Source organism: Sinocyclocheilus rhinocerous, unplaced genomic scaffold (assembly GCF_001515625.1).
Source record: "Sinocyclocheilus rhinocerous isolate Xijiao unplaced genomic scaffold, SAMN03320098_v1.1 scaffold691, whole genome shotgun sequence".
NCBI lineage: Eukaryota > Metazoa > Chordata > Actinopteri > Cypriniformes > Cyprinidae > Sinocyclocheilus > Sinocyclocheilus rhinocerous.
In genome coordinates this window covers 771743-783600 of record NW_015656606.1, presented here as the reverse complement: position 1 = coordinate 783600, position 11858 = coordinate 771743, and the positions used below count along the sequence as shown (strand labels likewise).

General features: G+C 35.4%; 1 protein-coding gene across 1 annotated transcript in view; it reads left to right on the top strand.

The window, feature by feature from the left end:
• The window catches only part of slc12a6 (solute carrier family 12 member 6), a 32104-nt gene extending 21009 nt beyond the window's left edge, over nt 1–11095 (top strand). Inside the window, exons 15-23 of the mRNA XM_016528199.1 lie at nt 81–185; nt 1272–1440; nt 1532–1727; nt 2735–2904; nt 2972–3103; nt 6098–6205; nt 8969–9198; nt 10171–10304; nt 10571–11095. Of these exons, the coding sequence (XP_016383685.1) occupies nt 81–185; nt 1272–1440; nt 1532–1727; nt 2735–2904; nt 2972–3103; nt 6098–6205; nt 8969–9198; nt 10171–10304; nt 10571–10662 (1336 nt within the window). The 3' untranslated portion in view covers nt 10663–11095. The remainder of the gene's footprint in view (nt 1–80; nt 186–1271; nt 1441–1531; nt 1728–2734; nt 2905–2971; nt 3104–6097; nt 6206–8968; nt 9199–10170; nt 10305–10570) is intronic.
• Nucleotides 11096–11858: the final 763 nt, after the last annotated feature.

Here is an 11858-nt window from a genome sequence, read left to right as displayed (position 1 = left end):
GTGTGTGTGTGTGTGTGTGTGTATGTATTAATCGGGTGTGTGTGTGTGTATGTATTAATCGGGTGTGTGTGTGTGTTCAGGGCGGAGAAGGAGTGGGGTGATGGGATCAGAGGTCTGTCTCTCAGCGCGGCTCGGTTCGCTCTGCTCCGGCTGGAGGAAGGTCCACCGCACACCAAGAACTGGAGGTACAAACACACACTCATCTGTGACCGTCACAGATATAATACACCTGCTGAGCCTGATACACACACACACTAAAGCACTGTGTTACCCGATACTATACATGTATGCTGTATTTTTAATGCTTGTTTCAGGACTAAGTGTGTAAATAATAATTCCATGTAATTACAACAATTGTTTGTGTGCATTATTTAGAGGATGAACAAAAAATATAAATTATGGAATTTAATGATTGTGATTTTCACATAATTTTTTACTCAATTTACAAAAAATGTAAAAAAATAAATAAATAATTTGAAATCAGTGTTGAAATATACAATCGAGGGCCAATATGTTATAATTTATTCAATTTAATGCTTTTCACACAGTTTTACTAAATGTCTTATGCTTTTTTCAGTACTGAGTTGTTAATAATTCCATAGAGCAATTATTTGTGCTTCTTAGGTATTTTTACCTAACCTTAGGCCATTTGTAAAATATATATTGGAGGGCCAATGTATTATAAATTATGCAATTTAATGTTTATTTTACACAATATTTACTAATATTGACAACTTTTTTTATGCTTATTTCAGTAAGGAATAGCACAACTACTTGTTTGTGTTAAATATTACTTGTGTTTATTAGTGGTTGACAGATATTTTATCCTACATTCATTTACATATATATATATATATATATACATTTAATGTCCAATCCTGAAATATGCAGTGGAGGGCTGGTATGTTTTAAATAGTACAATTTGTGCATGTTTGTTTTCACATGAGAATGTACAAAAATTCTACAATTTTTAAAGCTTTTTTTTTTTCATCTCGGTATCGTCCGATACTCAGAATTTTTGGTATCGGGATCTCTCTCTCTCTCTCTCTCTCTCACACACACTCTCTTACACACACACACACTCTCTCTCTCTCTCACACACACACACACTTTATGCATGTTTGTTTTCACACGAGAATGTACACTTTTTTTTTTACAATTTTTATAGCTTTTTTTTTTTTTCAGTACCGAAAGTGATATAGCAATTAATACTAATTCAAAACAGTAAAAAAAAAAAAATGAAATAAATATAAAATGTTATTATAATTCAGGCCTCAGCTGCTGGTGTTACTGAAGCTGGATGAAGACGCTCATGTCAAATCTCCGCGTCTGCTGACGTTCGCCTCTCAGCTCAAAGCGGGGAAGGGTTTGACCATCGTGGGAACCGTCATCCCGGGAAACTTCTTGCAGACCTACGGCGAGGCTCTGGCGGCTGAGCAGGTCTGTATCGCTCATTTAGTACAGATCATGAGACACGTCTCTCTGTGTGTCTTCATCACCAAACGTCTCTCTCTCTGTGTGTGTGTGTCAGACGCTCAAGCATCTGATGGAGAAGGAGCGCGTGAAGGGCTTCGTCCAGTGCATCGTGACGCAGAAGCCGCGCGAGGGCATCAGTCACATGATCCAGTCCAGCGGTTTGGGCGGCATGCGGCACAACACTGTGGTCATGGGCTGGCCGGACGCCTGGAGACAGAGCGAAGACCCGCAGAGCTGGAAGACCTTCATCAGTGAGTCACACAGAAACTAATGGCTTTCCGTTCTTTATTCAGACACACGTCGTTCCACAAGAAAACAGCTTACAACTGGATGGTGATTTATATGACTCCCAAATTAACATAAAAACACCATAAAGTAATTCAAGTGACTAAACATGGACAGATAATACGTTTACTTGATTGATTATTTTATGGATGTTCACAATTTTCTCATGTAGACATAGTAAAATTGTGACCATTGAAACCAATGCAGAATCACTTAATATGCATGAATATAATGACTTGCACATTGTTATTTAAATATTTATCATGCAAATTATGATTTTATTTTTGTAGTCAAGTTATATCACTGCAGAGAGTGCGCTTTCAGTCTGACTTCTCTTAAACGTGCGTGAATTACGTATAAATATATTGTCTTGCATGAATGTATTTTACAACAATACAAAGAGCAGTGCGTGACATTTTCACCAGATTTAGTCCTACACTTATTCACTAAATGTTTAGATTTTATTAAATTATTGTGCACTCATGACTTTTCTAGAGCAACTTTTGCTGCTGAATTATCCACTAACCTAGTTTATAATAGTGTTTTTGTCACAGATTATGATATATTTTATTAATTTGTTATTTTTCTGTATAATGAAGTTCTCTGTATTTAGTAGATTGTGTTTAACACACAAAATAGTGATGATCAGGTCAACACTAATTTAACTTTAATTTAAATTATTTAGAAATGTTATTTTACTTAAAAAATAACAATAAAATATATATATAAATTTTTTTTTTTTTAATTTCTGTATTCATTTCTGTTTCAGTTTTAGTTATTTTAGTACTTCAAGTTAAACTAAACAATAATTGGAAATATTTTATTTCATGGAATGATAACGGTTTTGGCTTTAATGAAGGATAATAACCCGGATCACTCAGACTCAAAAGAGTGATTGATGTGTAAATGAACGATGTTCATTAATGTGACTCTATCAGACTGAGCGCTGACGGCGGTCTCTCTGTTGATTCAGACACGGTCCGCGTCACCACCACGGCTCATCTGGCTCTGCTGGTGCCCAAGAACATCTCTCTGTTCCCCAGCAACAGCGAGCCGTGTGCAGACGGCTTCATCGACGTGTGGTGGATCGTGCACGACGGCGGGATGCTGATGCTGCTGCCCTTCCTGCTGCGCCAGCACAAGGTGTGTGTGAGGCGCGTCTCTCCGCCCGCTGTGCTAGCGCTAACGCTAACGCTGTGTGCTGTCTCAGGTGTGGCGGAAGTGCTCCATGCGGATCTTCACCGTGGCTCAGATGGAAGACAACTCCATCCAGATGAAGAAGGATCTGGCCACGTTCCTCTATCACCTGCGCATCGATGCCTACGTGGAGGTCGTGGAGATGGTAAATAACCTTCTGTTATTTCACACGAGCGCCAAAGACACTCTCCAATCCTGTTATGATCCTTCATCTGATCCTGATCATCCACATGACTGCTATTATCATCCTGCTAACGCTCACAGATTAGCCTCCTCACGGGTTCATCCTGTCCTCCAGCTATAAATACCCCAAAGAACCTCAGTCTCCAAATACATTTACATTTAATTACATTTGAGGTCATGAAAATTTTTTTTGTTATATATGTAACATACATTTTTTTTATTTCAGTTAGTTGCCAAGGCAACATTTCTCATTTTAAATTAACTTGATGTACTAAAATAACTAAAACTGAAATAAAAATTAATAAAAGCTATGTAGACATTTATTTAAAATTTTAAAAAAAAGTATAATAAAAGTGGCAAAAACATGCAACAAAGTTGCTAAAACTTTCACTAAAATTAACATGAAAAGTGAAAATATAAATAAAAAAACTAAAAATAAAGAAATTATCTTAAATTAAATACTTGGATGACAAGCTTAAACTAAAAACAAAAAAAATTTGAAATCTTACCTTGGCAATGAACTGAAATAAGTTAAAGTTAAATGAATAAAGTTACTTAAACTGAAGAAAATAAATAAATTAAAGCTAAATAGAAATATTAAAAATAAATAATGTAAACAAAGGCTAATAAAAATGGCAAAAGTACATCATAAAATTAAATTAAAATGAAAACTGACATAAAAACAAAATCAACTAAAACTGATAAAAACACAAAATCACTAAAACTTTAGCTAAAATTAAAATGAAAACAGAAAATATAAAAATAAAAACTGATTCAGAATATTAATAAAAACTAAAACAACACTTGTTCTCGTTAACTTAAGATATTGTGTATTGTTTTCAGTAATTTAAATTAAAATTAAATAAAAAATGTATTGTAATTTAAATTAGATAAAACAAATTAACTAAAAAAAACTTAACTGGACATTAGAAATGTTGCCTTGGCAACTAACTGAAATAAGTTTAAGTTAAAGGACTAACATTACTAAAATTGAAAAAAAAAAAAAAAATTTTAAGCTAAATAGAACAAATATAAACAAAAACGAATAAAAATGACAACGGCACGTAATAAAATGACTCAAATCTAAATGAAAACGGAAAATCTAAAAGTTAAAGGTAATTTAAAATATTAATAAATACTATAATACCGGAAGACCCAGTTTTGACATTTTGATTAAAAAAGAAAAGAAAAATTATAAAATAAAATTAAGCATATGCACGGATTAATTGTTCACAATAGGGCTTTTAGCAATTAAAATTTTATTTCTGTTCTATTTTTATTTCCTGCTGACTTTAAATATAATTTAAGGGGTCTTAAATTTGGGGCAGAAAAACAGAAATTGTGACACAAAAGCTGCTTTTCCACCGAAATGACCTGGAACAATATGTCCCAGGAAAGACCTGCTGCTGTCTGCGTTTCCATCAAGAAGAGTAGGCAAATAGTCTGGTGACGTAGGTCTGCGCGCGTTTCAATACCAAGGACGCAAAGTTCGGACTTGCATCCTCGGTAGTTCGGACTTCGCGAGTTCGACTCAGGAGCGTGAACTCCCGCGGACGGGACGACGCAAGTCCGGTAATTCTGCAAACAGCAGCGTACTTGATAACATCAGTAAGACGATAAGACGAAATATATCAAACACCACTGTCTCTTTTCGTTTTCATTTAAACATATTAATAGCTGCAGAAATGTAGTTCAGGGCAAGGTTATTATAGTTTTGAATTTTTAAATTAGTTTTATTTTAATATCGTTTTCAAACTTGCTATACAATTCAGTCTAGTTTTTATTAGTTTCATTAATATTGTTGTTAGTTTTAGTTTAGTTTTTATTTTGTGAACACATTTTTATTTAGTTTTTATATAGTTTAGTTTCAGTTTTAATTAAAGTTTAGCAGATCACTTCCAGAGTTCAGGCCAAAGAAAGGCGTAGAATGATTACGAAAACGATTATTTATTTTTGATAATTATTATTTTATTTCAGTTAGTTTTTCAATAACTGTTGTTAGTTTCGTTTTATTTTTTCAATTATTTTGTTATTTTTATTTTATTTCAGTTTTTTGAAATTGTTTTTTCATCAATCATTTTCGTCGTAGTTTTAGTTTCCGTTTACGAAAATAACCTTGGTTCAGGGAACGTACATACATTACAATGAAACGAAATATTATATCAAACAGTATTGCCTCTTTTCATTTTCATTTTAACATATTAATAGATTAATAGAGTAAAGACCAAAGATTACCTGTTAAGATTTACCCCAAACAAATTATATCTTATGTTTATCCACTAAAGAGACATCAGAGCCAGCGGCAAGTGTCAGAAGGACTATCCGAGTCGAGACTGCTCTCATTGGGATACATGAGCACTGAGCGCCGGCTGAGCGCGTGGAGCTGATCGTCTCCGAAATCAGCGAAGCACATTTTCAAATAGGCGTTGTTTTTATACATAAACCGCAGATTTGAGTTTTAAACAACTACATTCTCACCTGAAATACTTTTAAAACTACATTTCATGATACAATAACAGTAATATTTAAAAACAAAAAATAATTATGTGAATGGTGGTTGAAATACAATGCTGCGTGAACTCAACCAATCAGCCCTAGTTCCTGGGGAAAGTTCCTGCGGTGGAAACACACCGAGTACCGGCCCAAAGTCCCTAGTTCCTGGGGAAAGTTCCTGCGGTGGAAACACACCGAGTACCGGCCCAAAGTCCCTAGTTCCTGGGGAAAGTTCCTGCGATGGAAACGGGGCTAAACTTTATATTTGCTTTTGTAGTGAAAACATTTCAAAATAAGAGTCCCGGTGCATTTTGGGCTTGTTTATAATTAAAAGTCAAGCATTGAGCATATAGTGTCTTTTCTGGATATTATTGGTGCGTAGATTGGGCAGTGATTTCGATCGTTAGTGTTGATGTGTGTGTGTGTGTGTGTGTGTGTGTGTGTGTGTGTGTGTGTGTTTCAGCATGACAGTGACATCAGCGCGTACACGTACGAGCGCACCCTGATGATGGAGCAGAGGTCACAGATGCTGCGGCAGATGCGCCTCTCGAAGTCCGACCGCGAGAAAGAGGTGAGTGTGCAGAGAAAGAGAGCGCTTCTACACGACACACACTCGCTCACCGCTCATTTCTTCTGTCTCTAGCGAGTGCGCTGGAGTTTTGATGACGTAAGTGCACACTTCACTCAAACCTAGTGCACTTCAGACGTAGACAGCGCTTCTGTAGCATTTGAGCGTCCGTCTCTGGCTTTCTGTGCTTTAGAGAGACACTTTAGAGAGTTTGTGTTTGTGTTTAGTGAGTATCCGTGTCTGCATGTGTGTGTTACTGTCTGTACAAATCCTCAGGAACTACAAACAAGACGAAAAACTTCGTGGCAGGGTTATTGTAGCTAACCGAAGGCAAAACTATTAAAAAAAAGTTTTGATAATTGAAATAAAATCAATGAAACTTTAACTGAAATAAAACATTTAAAAAAACATATTTCATTTCTGCTAGATGCCAAAGCAACATTTCTCATTTTCTTTTAATTTTCGTTAAAGTATTAAAATGACTAAAACTATCAAGTTATATAAAAACTATAAAATAAAACTGAAATCAAATTCGTAAAACGTAACAAAACGAATAGAAATTACTAAAACTGTAACTCAAATTAAAATGAAAACAAAATATTATAATAAAAATTTAATATATTTATATATTAATTAATTACATGTGAAACTGTACTTAAATTAGACATAAAAGTTGAAGTACTAAAATTACTAAAACTGAAATAAAAAAAACTACAACTAAATAGATATTAAAAAGAAATATTATAAACAAAGACAAATGATAAAAGCACATAACAAAATTACTAAAATGAAAATATAAGAGTTATATAATAAGAGTTAATTTAAAATAATAATATATACTATAATACCGGAATATCCAGCTATGACATTTTAATTAAACAATCAACCTTTTGATTTAAAATAAAAAATAATAATAAATTTTATTTGATGGCGCCTTTCACCCAAGGACACCTTACAAAACAGATTAAAACAAGTCCAAACAAGTTATCAATAATACAATCAACTAATAACAAGGTGTTAAACTAATAGAAACAATAATAAAAAATAAAATAAAATTATACAGAGTATGCTAATCTGAACAGGTATGTTTTTAATTGTGATTTGAATCAGCACAAAGAGTCCAACTGACGAATGTGTGGAGTAAGAGAGTTCCAGAGACGCGGGGCGGAGCAGCTGAAGGATCTAGCTCCTATAGTACTAAGTCTAAATGTAGGTACTGTTAACATTGCAGTTTTTGAGGAACGAAGTGTTCGGGGAGGAGTATAGGGCCGCAGCAAGTCAGAGAGATATGTGGGGGCTAGGTTATGAAGCGCTTTGAAAGTTAACAAAATAGTTTTATAACTGATCTGGTGGGAAACAGGTAGCCAGTGCAGCTGGATGAGGAGAGGTGTAATGTGGTCCGTTGAGCTGGTGCGGGTAATGATCCTAGCTGCAGAGTTCTGGATTGATTGGAGACAATGCAGAAATATTCGATTGCAATAGTCTATACGGGAAGTGACCAGAGCATGGACAAGAACCTGTGTATTGTACTGGGAGAGGGATGGACGAAGTCTGGAGATGTTGCGGAGGTATCGAAGAACCATCAACTGGTATGGTGACAGGATGAACTTTGGAGAGTGTGGCCCGTAGATACGACCTGAACCAGGCTAGAGCATTATTAATGATCCCAATTTCAGCCAAACCTTCCAACAGGATTGAGTGGGAAATAGTGTCAAAAGCTGCGGATCAGAATGGATAAAAGGCCATTGTCAGCTGCAAGTAGAAGATCATTTGTAATTTTTACCAGAGTTGTTTCAGTGCTATGATTCTGTTGTTATGAAGGTGAACTTGAAGTTGAGTTGCTATAGTCCGTACTAAGAGTTTAGTAATGAATGGGAGGTTGGAAATGGGACGGTAATTATTTGGGTCATTAGCAGCCAACCCAGGTTTCTTAAAGGGGTCATATGATGCTGCTAAAACGAACAGTATTTTGTGTATTTGGTGTTTAGGTAGGTGTGGCTGACTCTTAACTTTTATAAAGAATATCTCTTTGGATTTGAGACTTTAGTCTTTGCAACTTTACAGATCTTCTTTATGCACCAAGAGCTTGTAACACTCCAAAGAGAAAGGAAAAAATGAAATCGCATCATATGACCCCTTTAAGAACTGGGGTAACAGAAGCCGTTTTGAGAGATGTAGGAACGGTGGCAGTAAGTATGGAAGAGTTGATTATAGACATTATAAAAGGTGCAATAGAGGGCAGACAGGTTTTAACCAGAACAGTAGGGATGGGATCAAGCGTACAGGAGGTGTTCTTGGACGTAGAAGTTAATCTCATGATGTCTTCGACTAATGGAGGCTGAAAAGTCGATAAGGTGGAGAATGATGGGTTCAGTGTGGCAGTCCAGGGTATACAGTTAGATGTAGAAACTGAAGAATTCAGCTGTTGATGAATATTGTTAATTTTGGTACTAAAAAATTCCAAAAATGTGTTACACTTTATTTAAAAAAATAAATAAAAACTACAACTAAATGTTAAATTCTACAATAAAAAATGAATTAAATATATTACAAATGACAAAATTATATTTTAAACTGAAAATATAAAAATAAAAAATTATTTAAAAAAATTAAATAAAAAATACTTTAATACCAGAAAACATTTGAATGAAAACTAATGAAATAAAGATGAGTATTCTCAGTGAGATCTCATTGGTCTCTGATGTAAGCAGCTGTTGTGTTTGTAGCTCTGAGTGTGTTTAGTCTGTCTGTTCGGCACGTCTGCAGGCGCAGCTGGTCAAAGACAGGAACTCAATGCTGCGTCTGACCAGCATCGGCTCGGACGAGGACGACGACACGGACGCTCCCGGCGCAGGAGACCGCAGCGCAGAGTACCGGCGAGTCCACATGACCTGGACCAAAGACAAGGCCCTGCAGCTGCGGAGCAACACACAAACACACACAGCCTCGTGCTGCAGCACTCCGGAGGGCTTCAGAGACATGCTCAACATCCGGCCGTGAGTCTCCTGCTCTCTCTGCTCACTGTGTGGCTCCACGAGTCCGCTTGCTTCAGTCTTTAAACCTTTTATGCATCACTCCTAAACTGCAGGAAGGAGCTCTGGTTACAAAAATGGCATGCAATAAACTATTAAAGTATTAAAACGTGCAATAAACTATTTCTAGTGCTTTAAAATGCCAAAAGATTAGAATAAAACATGTTAAAAAGCAGTACGTCAATAAATATATTTATCATTTTAATCGTGAATAAAATAATTAAATTATAAATTATATTTTTATTTTAAAATCATTTTTATATTATGTATAATATTAATTATAATTATAATAAAAAGTATATTAGTAGAATTAATAGTGTTCATAAAATGTCTATAGTATTATTGACAATTGCAGAAAGAAATGTTCTTTATTATTATATAATTATAATAATAGCATAATAGTAAATATTTATATTTAATAAACAAATAAATATACCTGTTTACAATTTTAATTGTAATATTTTATTTTCACATATTTATAATTATTATATAATTATTATATTATAATTTTTATAACAAATATTATATTTTATTACATAATGACTGTAAATAATAATATAATTTATAAGCCTGTTATTATAATTAACATTATTTATGATAATATAAATGTCTAAGATAAGATTATTTACAGTTGTAGTAATAAATATTTTAATTCTTATAATATAGTACATAAGATTTTTATATTTAATGATGAAAATGGATATTTATTGAATTTATATTTATAAAACTATTTAATATTAGCATGCTTATGCTTCTTATTGTTATAAATATAATTATATTTTACTATATTATAATTATAAATAATATTACAATATAATATAGTGTTTAAACATGCATTTATAATGTATTAAAATATAATCTGTTTATTGATGAGTTGTTGATGTGGCTGGAGGTCTGTGCTTTATGTTCCTTGCGTCTGACGTGTGTCTGTTACAGAGATCAGTCCAACGTGCGGCGGATGCACACCGCTGTTAAACTCAACGAGGTGATCGTCAACAAATCCCATGATGCCCGGCTGGTGCTGCTCAACATGCCCGGGCCGCCCAAGAACACGGAAGGAGACGAGAACTGTATCCTGGGACGTCTGAGCAGCGCTTGCTCAATATAGGGCTGAATGCATCACACTGTATTGCCTGTTCAAAATGAAGCGCCATTGTTTTATGATGCATTGTTACGATGTATGCATGTTTTAAAATGCTTTTTTTTCTCATGTCATGTGATGTGTTGTAGGTCCAGCTTGTATTTAATGTAACTGTTTTAGTGCGTATCGATGTAGTGTTGGGTTTCCTCCGTGTTTGTGAGTTTTCTGATCACTCCTTGACTGGGATCCTCACAGATATGGAGTTCCTGGAGGTGCTGACCGAGGGTCTGGAGCGCGTCCTGCTGGTGCGAGGAGGAGGAAGTGAGGTCATCACCATCTACTCCTGATAGCAGCGTCAGAGAGCGTTCGAAAGGGAAGCGCGGCCGGCTGAAGATGTTTAGTTTGTGTGTATGATCATCATCGCCCGCGTCTCGTCTGCTCTCTGAGCTTTGAGTTTAGTTTGCGCTTCGACCAACAGCAGCTCTGCCGATGTTTGTGCACGTGTGTGTGTGTGTGAGAGGTGTGTGTGTGTGTGTGTGTGTGTGCGTGTCTGTGTGTCTGTGTGTGAAGAAAGCGTCGAGAGTCGTTCTGTTGAAGCTTGAACAGCAAGTGAAAGAATATTTCAGCTAAAAATGAGCATCTTATCAGCAGTTCCTCACCCTCCTGTCGTTTCTACAGACGCCCGTTTCCTCCACAGGAAATAAGGTATATGCACTTTTTAATGTCATAATTTGAACTTTTTCCTCAATTCTGAGTTTATGTCTCACAATTCTGGCGCAGTTGCACAATTCTGAGAAGAAAAGTCAGAACTGGCAGATGTAAACTCAGAACAATGACGAAACAAGTCTGAATTGTGAGATAAAAGGCCAAAAATTGCGCGATGTAAACTCAGAATTGTAAGGAAAAAAAGTTCAGAATTCTGAGTTCATATCTCGCAATTCTTTCTTTTTTCAGAATTGTGTTTATAACTCAGAATTCCGTTGCAGAAAGGTCCAGATTGGGAGATAAAAGCTAAGAATTCTGAGATAAAAAGTCGTTTGCACCTTTTTAAAAATGTTTTATTTCGTGTTGGTAACAAAAAACCAGAACTGCAAGATGCAAAGTCATAAAAAAGAAAAAGAAAAAAGAAGCCACTTTCTCTGACAGAATTGCAATGTGAACTCAGAGACTTTTGGGCAATTCCAAGTTTACACCTTGCAGATCTTTTTTTCTCAGAATTGTAAGATTAAAAGTCTCAATTACCTTTATTTTATTATTTTGTTGGAAACAAGTTTCCACACATTCCATGATTGATCTGGTACTGTCCACTCCAAAGAGATAAAAATACTATATAGATCAGAGACAAATGGACTGTTTTCTGACGTCTTTCAGTGTGTTTTTGTCCGTTTTGGAGGCTGCCAGTATAAATGACTCATTTATTTCCCAGTGTGTGGAAACATGATCAGGTTTTGAGCTTGATGGAGGAACGGAAGCGGTATCAAGAGCGAGTAAATGCTGGTAAAGTGTGATTGTTGTGTGCTTGTGCTCCTGCTCGTTCCACATT